Raw genomic sequence first — 19171 nt, 5'->3', positions numbered from 1 at the left:
TCATGTCTTTAATACAATGTACTATCCAATTCCTTCCTGGTCTCTTAAATTTCATGATTTCAAATTCCATCACTCTCCTAATGACTTCTACTTTGTCAAAATCCCAAGGCTCTTAACAAAGGGCTCTCACGTGTGAACGGAGGATGTTCCTTTCTGTGAATAGAACGAATGGCCTATCAGAATGCTGCATTAGATTTTTCAGCAGTCACTGATGGTATGTATTTGTAGTCAAGTCACTGGCCTAATGATTAGTTACCTGCTGCTGTGTAACAAATGACCCCCACATCTAGCAACTTCTAACAATACCCATTTATGTTTACCAGTTTCTGAAGATCAGGCATCCAGGAGTGGCTTAGGTGGGCGATTCCAGCTCAGTCTTTCCTGAGTTTGAAGTCAAGTTGTTGGCTGTGGCTGCTGAGTCTGAAGTCTTGTCTGTGACATTTGTGAAGCATTTGCTACAGGCTTGTTACTCTGCCTGTGCTAATGCTAAGTATTTTCCATGCATCTTCACTCCCAAGTAGATGATACCATCATCAGCCCATGTTATATATGAGGTAAGAAGCTCAGAAGTGATAAGCAACTTACTGAAATTGTTGCTCAGTAAGCAACAGAGCAGAGATGGGAACGTCAGGTCTAACTTCAGGCCTCTTCTTGCCTTTGGACTGATGACCAGGCCTCTCCAACCTGTTCTTCTATAGATTTTTAGTATAGACCAGACCTCTCTATCCTGTCATTTTATAGTTTTTTGAGTATAATTATAGAATTTTGTATTTCTTTTCTGTTATATTGTGCCATACTTAAAACTAGGTCATTTTCATTCTTGATTCTATCATTTCTAAGTTCCTTTCACCCATAATTTGATCTACAAATACTACTTGCACACAGAACCAGCATGAAGAAACCAGGATGCACAGATGTGTGTACAAAACAGGACACGTATTAACATTAGAATAAAAGCCCGGTGACTAAATGTACACAGTTTTTGATCTAAATTTGAAAGCTGAAAGTAAAAATTGCCCTCCTTAGGCAGATGTTGACCACACAGATGTGAACATGTAATATACGTACCTGAGGTCACCCAGTCCTTCAATATTTATATGAAATTGACTCAACACCTTGTCCACTGCTCTTTGATGAGATTAGCTTTTAACATTGCTGCAAATTTCAGGGTTTTAAAAAAATTCTGGTCATCACTTGTGGGTCTGAGACGCTTTTCCCATTCGACTCCAGCTCCTGCCTGCTGTTGTTCACTTCCCAGAAGTTTTTCTAATACCTACTCACAAATGACATTATTTTTATATCAGACCTTACTGAACATTTGGGATAATTGATGGGTTTGGCATCAATGCAACATGAAATTGAATATTCATCTTTCCTTTCTTAAAAAGTCCTTTGTAGCCGGGCGTTGTGGTGGGCACCTGTAGTCCCAGCTACTCGGGAGGCTGAGGCAAGAGAATAGCCTAAACCCAGGAGTTGGAGGTTGCTGTGAGCTGGGTGATGCCATGGTACCCTACTGAGGGCCATAAAGTGAGACTCTGTCTCTACAAAAAAAAAAAAAAAGTTTCCTTTGATCATCCAGGTTGGTTGGTTTACTCTTTCCCTAAAACCCTCATCTTTCACCTACCCCCCGTTTATTATCTATCTATCCATCTATGATGGGTCAAGTGCAGTAGTGAGAAGGGGGAAGGGTAGACCAGGAGCTCCATCTGTAACTGTGATCAATCTGTACTACTCACTACCTTCGGACCAGCCTCAACACCCTCACTTTAGAAAGAAGAGCAACAAGGCTTTTAGTCCTCTGTAAAACTCTGGGCTAAGCTTTGCAAATCTAAAGATTCAATTATTTGGTCTGCTTAGAAGAAAGAATTGGAGGTTTTGCTGTTTCTTCTTCTATTAGTCATTTTTGTGCTTCTGTAAAGAAAAAGGTTTATTTGGTTCATAGTTCTGCAGATTGTATAAGGAGCATCACACCAGCAGCTGCTTCTGTTGAGGGCTCCAGGAGCTTCCAATGAAGGCAGAAGGGGAGCAGGCCTAACGGCAGAGGGGGAGTGAAGAATGGCTGGTGCCAGGCTCCTTTAAACAAATAGCTCTCTCCCACCAACTCACTCATTACTGAGGAGGGCACTAGGCCATTCGTGAGGGATCTGCCTCCATGACCCAAATGCCTTCCTCTGGGCCCCACTTCCAACATGGGGGACTGAATTCCAACACGATTTGGAGGGGACGAACATCCAAACCATAGCGACTCTCTCCCCAGGACTCTTTGTAATTAGAAGTGAGCAGTATGTTCATCTGTTCTACCAGTTGTGGCTTTAAGTAACATTTTCCTTATTCTGTTCCATGCAGTGTTATACAAAACTACTACAAGTCAGAGAGGGTGACTCACATCTTCGGTTGCCAGAAACAGTGCTGATTTTTAATAACGTCCCTTTACTCTCTGAATGTGTTCTGGTTTGGATCAAAACTTGTCTGATCACTCTAGTCAAAGAGGATTTGATGGGTTTTTAGGGGAAAATCACTAACACTGCAACATCAAAGCAAAGGGGAAGACTGAGGCTACTACCTGAGATAACTGTGGCAAAGATTAATTTTGAACAAAAAAAAAAAAAAAGTTTCAGCTTAACTCACGTGGTGATCTGATCTATTCCGGGGTTTATAGTACCTGTAGCTAAGGACCTTACCGATAGGTCTAGTTTTTGACAGTGAATACAAAGGTTTGTTTTTAGAAGACCATGACATGAAATGGAAACTATGGGAGTTGGAAGTGCGCTGGTAACCAGGAGGTACCCAGAAAGGTAAAGCACAGGAACGGCCCTCTGCCCTCCTATTCCCACCTCTCATCCCTGCAGAGAGAACTTCACACCGGACGGAGAACAAGGTCGTTCTCCGTCTGTGAAGGGAAATTCAATGAGTGCTCTTTCTCTGTTATGACTTGGGGAATTCTAAGAGATTTTTCTCCTTTGAGGAACAATTTATTTGAGAGGATAAGGGAGCATATAAATAGCTGCTGTTTGTGCCACAGTAATGGGAGGCTGGAGTGCAAACTGCCTTAGGTGAGGGGCCGACTGTGTTGAGGAAGACACGGAGGTGCCAGGAGCTTACACTGGGCTGTGAGGGGGACTAAAGACGTTAGAAAGTGTTATCAGTACACTGTTAAACATTGGGAAGTGTACGACTCCTGAGATCTGCATTGGATCAGTCTGGATGGAAGATTAATATAGAAACCGGGTGCAGAACAAATCAGAGATGTTGCGTGTTGGCAGGAAAACTGGGGAGGAACTAGTTAGCACCCACTGAGAAGCTGGGTAATAAGAATCTGGGTTAAAGACAACAGGGGGAGAATGTAAGAGACACTCGGGATGGGGAGGCCGAGGAGAGGGGGCACTCAGAGAGGTTTCAGCTGGCTCGCACCTGGGAATGTACTGTGCCCAGGACAAGAAGGGAAGTGAGGATGAGGAGGGAGGAGTGTTACATGAGTCGAGGTGAATTGGGAATATCCACCAGAACAGGGCTGTGCTGACCAGACACATCACTCACGTCATGGAATGTCACTCAGGCTACAAACAAAAAATACATTCCTATTTACATACATATCAATATCTATCAGGGAGAGAAACTGAGATTTATTTATTCATTCCACAAACATTTGCAAGTGCCTCGCGTGTGTCATGCTCCTCTGGGCTGCGGAGCTCATGGTCCACAGTGACGACACTGACGGAGCAGCCCAGGCCGGTTCTTTCTTCCCTTTGCGCTTTCTGCCCCTCCCTTGTTTAGGAGGCTGAGGTTGGGGATAATAACTGCAAAGAAGAAAAAGCAAACTTTGTAAGTTCCAAAATAGATTCTTAAAAATTTAGAGTCAATAGCTTGCAGGAGCCTCAGCCTTCTGAGTAGCAAAACCCAAGGTTTACAGCAAAAACAATACAGAATATTTAAGAGCAAGTTCCACTGTCCCAAAGAAACATTCCACTGGACTGGAGTGGAGGAGGAGGAGGAGGGGGGGGAGGAAGCGGGCTGAGGGAGAAGAGAGCTGAGAGGGAAGGGAACCCTGCCCTGTATTCTGGTCTGAGTCCTCGGGTGGGGAGATGGCTTTGGAGCTTTGAGGACACAAGGTGTCCCACTTCCTGCCTTTTGGAGAGGTGGCAATCCTTGCAAACCAATTGCTCACTTTCTCCAACTTCTGCCACCCAACTCCCCCTTTGAGCATGGTGAAGAAGCAGTAAAGACCAACTTGGTTGGCAAAGTCTGAATTTCCCATAGCACCAGGGCCGTAAGGCAGTGTGTGTGCAAATTCTCTCAGTCTCCACAGAAGTGCGGCCGAGGCTAGTACAAGGACTGAGCCAGAGTCAGCTGTGAACACAGTCATCTCAGAGACACCAGCAGCGGCTGCAGAAGCTGGGAGGCTGGTGGGGATGGTGGCATTTCACCCAACACCAGCATGGACAGAGGTCCACTGAGGACCACATGCCTCTTTCTCATTGATACTGGGTACAATGAGACCGTCCCCACAAGCCCCAGACTTAGAGGCAACCCAGGATAGAAGGGGGTGCCTAGACTGAAAGAGAAAAGCCCGATTTATCCAAGTTTCCCATGAACTAAGTTACATTTATGCTACTGGTAAAATGTGAACTCAAAAGAAGCTTCAACTTCCTCCTTTTGCGGAGGAGAGTTTGTGGTCTAAGACGGTGCTTGTGTACAGACAGCTGCGGTACAGCCTGGTAAGGCAGATGGAGCTCTGGGTGCTGTGTGAAGACAAGTGCGTGGTCTTCCAGCAGTCTGAGGCGGTCACATCTGAGCAGAGCATGGGAGGATAAAGGACGGCAGCAGTATGAAGGTGACGGGAACTGCCAAGAAATTCACAGCAGCCGCAGTGAGGCAGCAAACAAGAGGAGGCTGCAAAGTCAAAGGCCCGGGGTGCTTAGGCCGAGCCAAGACCACAAGTCCTTTCACACGTGGGGCACAAAGGCTCCCACAGGACTAGAGAAGGGACATGGTATGACTACGTTGTCATTTCCGATCTATCATTCTCGGTAAATGCAAAGAAAAGCCTGGAGAGTGTCTAACCCCAGGGGCCCCACCTCGCAGGCTGGGCTTCTCCTCTCTCCTATCTTGTCTTTACTATTAAGATTATAGTGACCCGAATCACCCCAACATCTGCTTCACGTGAGGAAAGAGGAAAGCATTTCTCCTGGATTTTATAAATTGGTGTTTGGCTAAGAGTATTGAAATGAGAAGTGAAAAGTATGGTTTAGCAGAGTTTTCATAGCCCAAGCCCTGACAGCAGAAACTAGGACGAGCAGATGTAATGTGTAGCACGCAGAAATGTCTCCCACACACGCGTATACACATAATGTGCCTTCATGTTACGAAGAGCTTTAAAAGAAACCGAGAAATGTGTGTATTTTTACTTACCCGATGTTTACTTAGAAATGATGACTTGCACTGTCGTGAGGGGCTGGTTCTCTGACAGAGGTGGGGTGCGGACTCCCCGGGCAGCCCAGTTCTAGGGGGCAACTTTGTGAATAGCTCCTTGGAGCTCTCCTTATTGTTCCCCTAGCCCCATCAGTGAGTCCACAGGCCATGTGCTACTTTGTAATCAATTCCTTTCTGTTCCAAGAGTGGACTTTGCTTTTCACACACTGACCAAAACAGATTAAATAAGCACGTAAAACAACAACAACAACAACAAAAAACCAGGATCAAATATGCAGTGGTTAACATCAATTACTCTGAAGGCAGACGGAGTGGACTTGAACCTTCAGCTGTGCATTCCTTAACCGGCTATCTGACCGCAGACAAGTACTTACCCATTATGTGCTTTACTTTCTTCATCAGCAAAATGATGATGATGTAAGCATGTCTACTTCATAGGCCTGTATGACAACTCAATGAGATGACGTATGCAAAGTGCTTAGCTCGGTGCCTGACACATACTAACTGCTGAATCAATGTTTAACTTTGTAACATTAAAATATACTTCACCCTCAAACAACATGAGAGTTAGTGGCACTGTCTGTCCCCTGCCCTAGTCAAAAATCTACAGATGATGTTTGACTTCTCCCAAACTTAACTACTAATAGCTTAGTTTTGACTGGAAGCTTTACGTCTGTGACCCTAACAACACGTCTATATTTTGGTTTCTTCATCTGTAAGCCAAGGGACATCAGAACTCCTTCCTGGGGACGCCATCACAATTAAATGAGACCTTGCTCGTGGGAACAGCTGGGCATATTTGGGAGTTGGCGCGTGCTCAGTACACACCAACATCCCATCCTCCTCCAAAAGACAGAGGCGGGAGGCTGTACTGACTCCATTTATGGCACTAAGTGAACAGGAACAGTGAGGACGTGTTTTTCACACTTTCATATCTGTTAGAGGATGGCCACACATCCTCACGTTGATAAGCCAGTAACTTTAGATACTGAATTTTCTCCCTCCATGACAAGCTCTGTTTACAAGGGCAAAGGAAGCTCCAAGGAAGGATGTTTCCTTTAAGGAAACATCATTGTGTCTATCTTTTGGTATTAGGCAGCCCCATTTCTCCTGAGAATCCCCCTCAGGTTTCACAGGGCCACTTGTTTCCTTCCTGCTATTAAGACCTACCACAAGCCCCCAGACTCTAAGGTGCTAACACTGTCTTCTCTCCCAAGGGCGCCGGAACTCCTGACTGTAACTGTTCACCTAGTAAAAGTGAGTCTTTCACAACAAGAAGAGCTAACCTTTATTCAGTCAACAAACACCGAGTACCTGCTGGGACCAGGCACTCTGCTAGTCCAGGGTACACAGAACATGTCATGTGGTCAGTAAACACAAAGGTGCAGGAAAACAGCCAGGTGTCACCAAATGAGTGACAATTTGTACAATGGTTCATTAAATGCCTATTAAGAAGATCACCATAGTTAATGACATATAAAAAAATGTCGAATCCTGGGCGGCGCCTGTGGCTCAAAGGAGTAGGGCGCCGGCCCCATATGCCAAAGGGGTCAAACCCAGACCCGGCCAAAAACTGCAAAAAAAAAAAAAAAGTCGAATCCTGAATGGGAGTCTGGGTGCCAGCAGAACATCTGGAAACAAGGTCCACGCTGTGGGTAGGACCTAGCAGGATGATTGCAGCTGTTCTTCAGCAGTCAGAACAATTTTTAATAGCCCACTTTATTGTTGAATAGTTTTACTAATGTCTAAAAAATTCATTTTAAACTCCTAGACTTACAATTCCACTTAGTATATAAAGAATAGTAAACAAACAAATAAATGGCAAAATAATTGACTACCCATAATATTTCAAAGGCCTGGGGAGAGCCCCAACTTTGTTACCAACTGCAAAGAGAAATCTCTAGTAGGCAGACATAGGAGAGGGAAATGTTTTGAGCCCAACATAAACATCCCTTAACAGCAGTGGTATCAAACACTTCTGTTGTTGCAGAAACAGTCCAAAAACAGTGGTGAGGACGAATCCGACAAGCAGAAACGAGCTATTTTTTCATCTCCAAAATTGCACTTCCTGGTCCGCGGTTCTTGGCGCTGCAGATGTTGCAGAATTGTGCAGCGGAATTCTAAAAATGCAATTAAACCACAGATTAAAGAGATGGGCCTTTTCTCCACTCACATTCAGAAATATTATGGTAGCCTTAGTTGGGAGCAGACAGAGAGGAAGTGACAGAACGCCACTCCGTTTTCTAAGGGTTATTTCTGGTTCAAACAGGATTCGGTGTAGACCAGCTATTATTCTGTGGCGCTAGCCAGGGACGCCCCACAGCAGAACAAATGTAATGTGACCTGGAGGAACACGGTGATGCTAAATAATAAGGGCGTTGCAGCACACAAGTCAGGCTAAGGGTCTTACCTAAGATACACAAGTTCCCTCACATCTCTACAGTACGGCAGGCTTAAATCTGATCCAAATGACTCTTCTTGTGTGGGTATGCTTTTATCCTGTCTACTATATAGTACACTAAACATTTTACGTTTGAAAAGTAGATACATTAATTTTCCCCTGATGAAATTGAAAACAAAAGAATAATACAACAGATCAATAAATCAAAAAGCTGGTTTTTCAAAAAGGTCAATAGATAAACCTTTGGCCAACCTAATCAGGAAAAAGAGAGTAAAATCTCTAATCTCATCAATCAGAAACAACAAAGACGAAATAACAACAGACTCCTCAGAAATCCAAAAAATCCTTAATGAGTATTACAAGAAACTTTATTCTCAGAAACATGAAAATCTGAAGGAAACTGACCAATACTTGGAAGCACACCACCTTCCAAGACTTAGCCAGAATCAAGTGGAAATGTTGAACAGGCCCATATCAAGTTCGGAAATAGCATCAAACATACAAAACCTCCCTAAAAAGAAAAGCCCAGGACCAGATGGTTTCACGTCAGAATTCTACCAAACCTTTAAAGAGGAATTAGTACCTATATTACTCAACCTGTTCCAAAAGGTAGAAAAAGAAGGAAGACTACCCAACACGTTCTACGAAGCAAACATCACCCTGATCCCCAAACCAGGAAAAGACCCAACAAGAAAAGAAAATTATAGACCAATATCACTAATCAATATAGATGCAAAAACATTCAACAAGATCCTAACAAACAGAATCCAGCAACACATCAAACAAATTATACATCGTGACCAAGTTGGTTTTATCCCAGGGTCTCAAGGCTGGTTCAATATACATAAATCTATAAATGTAATCCAGCACATAAACAAATTAAAAAACAAAGACCATATGATTCTCTCAATCGATGCAGAAAAAGCTTTTGATAATATCCAGCATCCCTTCATGACCAGAACACTTAAGAAAATCGGTATAGAAGGGACATTTCTTAAACTGATAGAGACCATCTACAGCAAACCTACAGCCAATATCATATTGAATGGAGTTAAATTGGAATCATTTCCACTCAGATCAGGAACCAGACAAGGCTGCCCATTGTCTCCATTGCTTTTCAACATTGTAATGGAAGTTTTAGCCACCGCAATTAGGGAAGAAAAGGCGATCAAGGGTGTCCATATAGGGTCAGAAGAGATCAAACTTTCACTCTTCGCAGATGATATGATAGTATATCTGGAAAACACTAGGGACTCTACTACAAAACTTTTAGAAGTGATCAAGGAATACAGCAGTGTCTCAGGTTACAAAATCAACATTCATAAATTGGTAGCCTTTATATATACCAACAATAGTCAAGTTGAAAAAACAGTTAAGGACTCTATAATGTTCACAGTAGTGCCAAAGAAGATGAAATATTTGGGAGTTTATCTAACAAAGGATGTGAAAGATCTCTATAAAGAGAACTATGAAACTCTAAGAAAAGAGATAGCTGAGAATGTTAACAAATGGAAAAACATACCATGCTCATGGCTGGGAAGAATCAACATTGTTAAAATGTCCATACTACCCAAAGCAATATATAATTTCAATGCAATCCCTATTAAAGCTCCACTGTCATACTTTAAAGATCTTGAAAAAACAATACTTTGTTTTATATGGAATCAGAAAAAACCTCGAATAGCCAAGATATTACTCAGAAATAAAAACAAAGCAGGAAGAATTACGCTACCAGACCTCAGACTATACTACAAATCGATAGTGATCAAAACAGCATGGTAGGGTGGCGCCTGTGGCTCAGTGAGTAGGGCGCCGGCCCCATATGCCGAGGGTGGCAGGTTCAAACCCAGCCCCGGCCAAACTGCAACAACCACAACAAAAAAAAAATAGCCGGGCGTTGTGGCGGGCGCCTGTAGTCCCAGCTACTCGGGAGGCTGAGGCAAGAGAATTGCGTAAGCCCAAGAGTTAGAGGTTGCTGTGAGCTGTGTGATGCCACGGCACTCTACCGAGGGCGGTACGTGAGACTCTGTCTCTACAAAAAAACAAAACAAACAAAAAAAAAAAAACAGTATGGTATTGGCACAAAAACAGAGAAGTAGATGTCTGAAACAGAATAGAGAACCAAGAGATGAATCCAGCTACTTACCATTATTTAATCTTTGACAAGCCAATTAAAAACATTCAGTGGGGAAAAGATTCCCTATTTAACAAATGGTGTTGGGTGAACTGGCTGGCAACCTGCAGAAGACTGAAACTGGACCCACACCTTTCACCATTAACTAAGATAGACTCTCACTGGATTAAATATTTAAACTTAAGACATAAAACTATAAAAATACTAGAGGAGAGGGTGGCGCCTGTGGCTCAGTTGGTAAGGAGCCGGCCCCATATACCAAGGGTGGCGGGTTCAAACCCGGCCCCGGCCAAACTGCAACCAAAAAATAGCCGGGCGTTGTGGCGGGCGCCTGTAGTCCCAGCTACTCAGGAGGCTGAGGCAAGAGAATCGCTTAAGCCCAGGAGTTGGAGGTTGTTGTGAGCTGTGTGAGGCCACGGCACTCTACCGAGGGCCATAAAGTGAGACTCTGTCTCTACAAAAAAAAAAAAAAAAAAATACTAGAGGAGAGTGCAGGGAAAACCCTTGAAGAAATTGGTCTGGGCGAGTATTTTATGAGGAGGACCCCTCCCGGCAATTGAAGCAGCTTCAAAAATACACTACTGGGACTTGATCAAACTAAAAAGCTTCTGCACAGCCAAGAACACAGTAAGTAAAGCAAGCAAACAGCCCTCAGAATGGGAGAAGATATTTGCAGGTTATGTCTCCGACAAAGGTTTAATAACCAGAATCCATAGAGAACTCAAACGCATTAGCAAGAGTAGAACAAGGGATCCCATCGCAGGCTGGGCAAGGGATTTGAAGAGAAACTTCTCTGAAGAAGATAGGCGCGCGGCCTTCAGACATATGAAAAAATGCTCATCATCTTTAATCATCAGAGAAATGCAAATCAAAACTACTTTGAGATATCATCTAACTCCAGTGAGACTAGCCTATATCACAAAATCCCAAGACCAGAGATGTTGGTGTGGATGTGGAGAAAAGGGAACACTTTTGCACTGCTTGTGGCATGCAAATTAATATATTCCTTTTGGAAAGAGATATGGAGAACACTTAGAGATCTAAAACTAGATCTGCCATTCAATCCTGTAATCCCTCTCCTGGGCATCTACCCAGAAGACCAAAAATCACATCATAACAAAGATAATTGTACCAGAATGTTTATTGCAGCCCAATTCATAATTGCTAAGTCATGGAAAAAGCCCAAGTGCCCACTGATCCACGAATGGATTAATAAATTGTGGTATATGTACACGATGGAATATTATGCAGCCTTAAAGAAAGATGGAGACTTTACCTCTTTCATGTTTACATGGATGGAGCTGGAACATATTCTTCTTAGTAAAGTATCTCAAGAATGGAAGAAAAAGTACCCAATGTACTCAGCCCTACTATGAAACTAATTTATGGCTTTCACATGAAAGCTATAACCCAGTTACAACCTAAGAATGGGGGAAGGGGGAGAGGGAGGGGGGAGGTGGGAAGGGGGAAGGGGATTGGTGGGATTACACCAGCGGTGCATCTTACAAGGGTACATGTGAAACTTGGTAAATGTGGATTGTAAGTGTCTTGGCACAGTAACTGAGAGAATGCCAGGAAGGCTATGTTAACCAGTGTGATGAAAGTGTGTCAAACGGTCTGTGAAGCTAGCGAATGATGCTCCATGATCATATCAATGTACACAGCTATGGTTTAATAAAAAAATAAAAAAGTATCCAATGTACTGAGCTCTACTATGAAACCATAACCCAACCATATGAAAGCTATAACCCAACTATAGCCTAAGAATATGGGGAAAGGGCATAGGGAGGGGAGGAGAGGGGGGAGGATGGCGGAAGAAGGGTGATTGGTGGGATTACACCTAAGGTGCATCTTACAAGGGTACATGTGAAATTTACTAAATATAGAATACAAATGTCTTAACACAATAACTAAGACAATGCCGTGAAGGCTATGTTAACCTGTTTGATGAAAATATTTCAAATTGTATATAAAACCAGCACATTGTCCACAATTGCATTAATGTGCACAGCTATGATTTAATAAAAAAAATAAAAATAAAGAAATGAAAAAGAAATAATTTGAGAAGCCCACAGAACCATGGGGACGGTGGGCTACGCTCTGAGCACCTTCCTCTGAGCACAGTCACTTCTCTCTGTTGCCGGAGCCAAGCTGCCAACTCACCATGCTGGGCACGGGCAGGCACTCCTTGTGGAACATGTGTCGGCAGTGGAAGACCACCACGCTGAAGGGCTGAGCTGCATCTGGGGATGGGGAAGAAAGGACTGAGTGCCACAAGCCGACCAGGACCTCTAAAAATCACTCTCGACTGAAAGCCAGCCGTACTTCAATCTTCCTGCAATAGGCCGCCTTTGGAGGGTGGCTTATTTACAGAAGCCATCACTGAGTGGTGCTGGGATCAAACACAAAGCAGGCATTATAACCACACCACTCTGTGACTCAGTTTACGTGCTTGGCCTCTGTGTCCGTGAACCAGGAGGAGAGGTGCAGCAACCTTTATTTTCAAAATTAGAATCAGTCTGTGTCTGTGTGTCCCACCCCCATAATCATCACATACCACATACTTAAGTCAAGTTTGTGGCTTTATAAAAAATCATCCCAGTTCACCTGCCACCTTTGCCAAGACCACTCGCTGATTTCAGAGGCAGCCCTGGTTGAAATCCCGGGCTGTGACCCTGCATTTCCTGCACTCCCATGTATCCCCTCCTCACCTGTTCCTGCTCTGTGTGGCTAATTTACCTCTGGTAAGATTTAGTTTCCTGAGCAGATTAAATTGGGAATTTAATCTAGCTGTACTGAGGGAGTGTGCATGTGGTCTCTTTCTATTGTAACACTGCCCAAAACACCACGAAAGTTCACTCTTTTTCTTGAGCCCACTACAGCTGTTAACAGAAGCACTTAAAAATCTAAAGCTAGTTCCTCTAGAAAAGAATCTAAATGGAATGACTTCTCAGGCTGCTGCACTATTAAATATTCCCTTCATGTTGAGTAAACGTGAGGTCAGCCAGGTGTTTAGCCTTTCTCTAAGCTGTATTTATATTACAAAAGCCTTTTTAACAACCTAACAACTACATGCTTTTTAATTTCAATGTTCACATTATGTGAATCTCATCTCCTCATGTCATAATGAACCTTAAGTAGGGTGCTTTTCATTATAGATGAAGAGGAAGAACTATAAATAAATGCTTATGCCCTTTTAAAGAGACACAGTCCTAATCAGATGGTGGGTATTATGTTTCACACGAAAGGTGAGATGACCTGGGAACTTGGAACTACACAACAGAGAAAAAGATGAAAGAAAAGGGAATTTTCCAGAATTTTTTCCCCATACACACATGGTTTTTTTCTATCTTGGAATCTAAACTGATGATAGTTTTTTTTTTTTTTTCATTTTACCCTAGAACAGTGGTTTTCACAGACTGGCCCAGGAGCTAGTAGCATCAACATTACCCAGGAACTTGTTAGAGACGCATGTTCTCAGGCCCCATCTTGGAACTTTGGTCTACGTCTACCAAGCCTGCTGGGTGCTGTTGCCTTACCCCAGAGCTTGAAAACCTCAGTTCTAAAGAATGGCAGCACCAACATTTAACCAAGAGGGATGAAATTCTTCCCCAAGGCTGGGCACTGTTGCTCACACTATAATCCTAGCACCCTGGGAGGCCAAGGTGGGTGGATTGTGTAAACTCAGGAGTTCAAGACCAGCCTGTCTCTACAAAAAATATAAAAATTAGAAGGCAGGCGATGTGGCAGGTACCTGTACTCCCAGCTACTGGGGAAGCAGAGGCAAGAGGATCATTCAAGCACAAGAGTTTGAGGTTGCTGTGATGTAGGCCGCCAAAGCACTCTACCCAAGCAACAGAGTGAGACTGTCTCCAAAAAAAAAAAAAGAAATTATTCCTTAAATTGGATTATTCTGGAAGTGGCATAATTTTATAAATAGTAATTAGCAAGTTTCAAAATTTTAATTCCACCCCTTATTAAGATACGTATTTGAGGAATGTTTTGTCCCTCCCCACTTCCTTACCTGACGGAAGAGTAGGGGAAAGACACGACTCACAGATATTCTCCTCTGTAAGAAAACACACACACCACTTAGGATCATGTCCTGTTTCTACCTGCTCTGCTGTTCTGAATACAGGGCATGTGATTCCAGATGGTTATTTCAGTCTTACCCACCATCAACTAGAACTCCTTTCATTTGAGTCCGGTGCATTTTCTTCAGTAAGGACAAAGAGTCAGCTACGAGAATCTTCTTGCAGCCTTCACGAAGCAGAATCTAATGCACATGTTTTAAAAGAAAAGCCATCTTAAATAGACTCAGAGACGGGGTGAAGGTGCACCTGGGGGGACTCAGGGAGTTGGACTTACTAGTTCTCCTGCCCACAGCACCCACTTCCCTACAAACCACTGCCAGGCAGACCTTTCCAGCCAGGATTCAGCCACCACTCTGCACTTTTTCTTGCAACCATAAAGTGGCTCTTTAGCATTTGTAAAAACCAAATATAACTTTCAGAGTCTGACAAAGAAGCTGCATATTAACAGACTGTATTGTTATCTTAAAGGGCTTCTTTGCACATCTTCTCTTTGGCAGATTCTGCCCCCATGTGATCTGTCCATTCCAACCTTCAGGTCTTTTCCCAAGATGGAAAACTTGCCATTGCAAAATCGTCCATTTCATAAATCCATCTATTTGCTGCACAGATATGTCCTGGGCCCTATCATGTACAAGGGTGCAGACAATAAACTGCTCAGACGTGATCTCTGTCCTAAATTCCCTGCAGGCTGCAACCTGTCTTCCCAAATCTAATCCAGGCCACTCAGCACTGAGCAATCAATGCAGAGTGTGTGTGCCATTAACCTCCAAGTCTGCTGACCCCTGGCGCTCACAACTGAAAGATGACCACAAATTTTAATATTCTGCCATTAAATTCACTTTCTTCTTCTTCACCCAAGCATTGTGTGTTTCTCTGTGCATTTTTCTTGGTCCTCTGTAGGCTTTTTATTATTTTTCCCCCTTCCTGCCTGGAGGATGACGAGAGAGATCACAGCATATCACCAGTCTCGGGTGTCAGGAGCACACAGCAGGGGATGCTGTGGCTCCTGCTCAGCATCAGTGCTGCTTCAGAAGCAGCAATGTGATGGAATCTGAGACCCCAGCTGCTTCCAGGTAGCCAGCACACAGGTGGAAGGGGAGGCGTCTACCTTTCACACCCATTCTGCGGGCCATAGTGGGAGCAGCCATCCCCTGCTGGGTTTTCTTAGGGGTAAGTAGGAACCTGGGGGAAGGCCCTGTGAGGCATGCTAAAGCCAGGAATCATTTCTCACCAGAACATGCAGCTGCTTCACAAACAGCAAGAAACTCTCTGCTTCGGGGCCCATGTGTCTCTCATTACATGGAGTCCACACAACTGTACGCGTGTAGACACGGCCGTCTCACCACAGGAATCACAGGCCTTCCAGTGGTGAGTTCTGCGGTCACAGGCGCGCCTTGGCTTTCTTCAGATTAGTCACTCTCAGCTCTCAGACTCTGATGGGCATTTTGTTTCACAGATTAAATCACACCACCAGGGATGGGAAGTAAGGAGCAGCCAATCATGGTCCTCCATCCCCAGTGTCTGCAATGACACGTGTTCCTCCAAAATCCCTAAAATTCCCTGCGTGAATGCAGCCAGAGGCTTTGCCCCCATTTTATATGAAGGCAAATATTCAGGAAAATGGAACTGCTGTTGAGATTAAAGATCTATACCCAACATTTCTAGCATTGACAAGCAAGAAATGACCTGATTTCAGTATTCCTACATTAAATGAGAAACTGCCTATGAAATTTGGTTCTTTAAAATTCTACTAGAAATAAAATATTTTGGATTTTATAAAGATACCAACATTTTAACAGATATTATTAAAATATTCAAGAAGAAGAGAAAAATATAGTAAGAAAAATATCTAAGAAATATTGATGCCAGTAAATTGTAAGCAAATTTATAAGCAAACATATCAAGCAGCCCAGTCTCCAATAACAAATATAAAACTTTAGAAAAACACTGCCCATTGTTCCATCTCTGGTAAAACGCTCCAAAAGAAATGGCTCTGACCCTCAGTGGGTGCCCAAGGCCCACTGCATGAATAATACAGGGGATGGTGGAGCGGCCGTCTAGACAGAAGCCAGGGCGTCTGCAAGTGGGAAAGGAAAACAGTAAGAACGGCAAACCCAGAAGGGATCATCTCCTCAGCACAGTCCCACTTTTCTAAATAGGTTCAGTACAATCTGTCTGCCCGCAGAAAGTATTTTCTAGGAAAAACATTCAGAGGCAAACAGCCAGGGGAGGGGAAAGTACACAAATACAGCTTACTGTGTTACTTTCTACTTCATTTGGTCAAAATCCAAGGCGTCAAATCGGAAAAACATGAAAACATTTTAAGTTTCCTTCTGTGACGCCAGGCAGGGATACTTTCTCATGAAGAAAGCGATCATTTGAAAGCCAAGGTGAAAGATGGCTTAGGATTATAATGAATTACATACACTGGTATGGTTTTCAGATGTACAACGATGCATTATCCTGACTGCGGATTCCCAGGGGCAACTACATCAGTGACTCCCAACAAATGTGCTGCTAGTGACACACCTTCACCCCCAAGAGCTGTTATTTGGAATTTCCCACGAACGCCTTTATAATACCCTGAGGGCCTGCAGTCAGATGCCTCAGAGATTGGTGTAAGGTCACCCTCACCCCTTTCTGACCTTCACACTCGTGATCTCTACTTCCGTCTTTCAAGGTCGTCATCCTCAATCTACCTCCCCAGCTATGGACAATCACCTTCTTCCTGTCTCCTTTCTAACTTGCAAATGTGATGTTCTTTACCTAGGGGCACACACGCACTTTCTTCTGTTCTCTAGATTTTCAATAACCAGAATAGCATCGGTCACTGCTGTGCACAATATTTCATTACTTTGTGCTAATTTTTTTTTTTTTTTAGATAAGGTCTTGTTCTGCTGCCCAGCCTAGAGTACAGTGGCGTCATTGTAGCTCACTGTGACCTCCAACTCCTGGGCTCAAGAGATCCTCCTGCCTTGGCCTCCTGAGTACCTGGGACTATAGGTTATGTCATAACACCCACCAATTTTTTCTGATATTTTGTAGAGATGAGATCTCACTATTTGCTCAGATTTGAACTCCTGGCTTCAAGTGATTCTCCTGCCTTGGCCTCCCAAACTGCTAAGATTACCAGCATGAGCCACCAAAACGTGGTCTCTATTTTTATTTTTTAAAAACGAAATATTTAGGAAGAGGAGTGAGAGAGGGGGTAGGGAGGAGGAAAAGTATTTGGGGGACCTCACCTAATGTGCATGATGCAATGGTACATTTCAAAACTATTAAGAAATGAGTATAATTGTGATGGATGTGTTACTTAGTTCAATGTACGCGTTTCATATCGTATACTGGAGCAGTACCCTGAACCCCATAAATGCATCAATGTACAAAGTTATGATTTAATAAAAAATAAAAAAATGAAATATTTGATAAACAAAGAGAACAGAAGTAAAACGTAAATATCCTACCAGTTAGTCACGTGCTTTCTACCTTTTATTCTAGAAAATGAAGTCGTGCGGACGCAGGTGGCACTGTCTCACACTCTTTTCCTCTTTCTTCCTTTCAAACAGAATTCCCACTTTGTTCAGTGTGTGTCTGACCTAAACACACAGCTAGCTGAGACTCCCGTAACACAGATTTGGTCAGTGACATCAACATCAAGCCACGTCCTTTCTGAGCTTCACTAGAAAAAGCTCCTTGCTTCCCACATCTTCTTTCCTGGAATGTGGATATGAAGCCTAATGACACAGCATCCACTCTGTGACCACGAGGCATAGACCCTGGCGTACCTGCTCCTGCTGATGGACAGGTAGGCCGTTTCCAGTTTGGAGCTACAAGGATATAGCTTCAGAGGACATTTTTATACAGATCTTTTTATGGTCCTGCTTTTTTGCTTTTCATCTCTTAGAAAAACACCTAGGAGTGAAACAGTAGGTCACAGTTTTTTAAGTAACTGTCAAATAGTTTTCCAAAGTGGTTAAAGTTATACTCTTCCAATATTAAGTTTTCATATCTGATAAATCTACTCTCCTTCTTATTTATGAATAATCTTAGTCTTATATTTTTAATATAAATTTTAGGACCAGTTTATCGATTTCTAAGAAAAATTCTTTGGGGATTTTGATTATAATTTTATTGATGATTATTTTAGAAAACACTGATAACACTTAGGATACAGATATACTTTTAACAAATACATAAATGGTCTGATTCAACTTGCTACTGACATATATTTTTGCATTTGTGTTATAATAAAGATAGGGCTGTAATTTTGTCCTATTACCCTCGTATAACGCTGGTATTAAGGTTATCATCATATAAGGAACTGAGGAATGTTTTTATTCTATTTTCTGAAATAGTTCATGTCAAATAGGAGCTGCTTGTTTTTTAAATGTTTGAGAAAACTTGTCTGGGAAACTGTCTATGGAATACTGCTGGAGTTGTGGCTGCAGGTTTGACTACTGACTTCAGATCTTTAATGACTACTGGTCTAGTAAAGTCTATAATCTATTAGTAATTTATATTGTCCTAGAAAATTGCTGATTTCTTCTGCATTTTCAAAAATACTGACATAAATGGATATTCTTTACTTAGTTCGTAATTTGAAAACTTACGTCTGTCTGCAAGAACTTTCTCTTTATATATGGTTATGCTGTTTGTTTCCCAGTATCTTCTTCTCAGACTTCATGGAATTTGAAAATATGTTTTGTGATGTTTCCTGAATGTTTACAGACTGCAGAAGTTTATAAGTATGCAGTTTTAAGGATTATGTTCTCCTCCACCAATAGTTCTTTTTTTCCTCCAAAGTATGCCTACTAGGCTTTCATAGACCGAATCATTTTTTTAATCCACCAAAATATTTCTTGCCTGTTTCCTGTTTTACCACGGTTTCCTATTTTGTGTTATAACTGATAGCCTCTAATACCACTTTCAGAAATTAAAGCCAAGGCTGGGCGCAGGGCTCACACGGTAATCACAGCACTCTGGGAGGCTGAGGTAGGTAGACGGCCTGAGCTCATGAGTTCTAGACCAGCCTGGGCCAGCACGAGACCCCGTCTCTAAAAATAGCTGGGTTTTGTGGTGGAGAACTTGTAGTCCCAGCTACTCAGGAGCTGA

The 19171-nt window shown here is 42.8% G+C and overlaps 1 protein-coding gene across 6 annotated transcripts in view; it reads right to left on the bottom strand.

Moving 5' to 3' along the window:
* Positions 1–3622: 3622 nt before the first annotated feature.
* VPS41 (VPS41 subunit of HOPS complex) overlaps positions 3623–19171 on the bottom strand; it is a 230393-nt gene continuing 214844 nt past the window's right edge. For 2 of the 6 annotated variants that reach the window (XR_008383626.1, XR_008383628.1), the window contains 5 exons: positions 14142–14241; positions 13990–14034; positions 12129–12208; positions 5410–7550; positions 3627–3797 (listed from right to left, as the gene is read on the bottom strand). Coding sequence is in view for 2 of the 6 variants with exons in the window: in XM_053608791.1 (XP_053464766.1) it covers positions 7470–7550; positions 12129–12208; positions 13990–14034; positions 14142–14241 (306 nt within the window). In the remaining 4 variants the exon portion in view is untranslated. Of the gene's footprint in view, positions 7551–12128; positions 12209–13989; positions 14035–14141; positions 14242–19171 lie in introns of all 6 variants that reach the window. The other 4 variants (XM_053608791.1, XR_008383627.1, XR_008383629.1 and 1 more) reach the window with 4 other exon arrangements.

Source organism: Nycticebus coucang, chromosome 11 (assembly GCF_027406575.1).
Source record: "Nycticebus coucang isolate mNycCou1 chromosome 11, mNycCou1.pri, whole genome shotgun sequence".
In the NCBI taxonomy this organism is placed as follows: Eukaryota; Metazoa; Chordata; class Mammalia; order Primates; family Lorisidae; genus Nycticebus; species Nycticebus coucang.
This window is presented reverse-complemented; position numbering and strand designations above follow the sequence as displayed.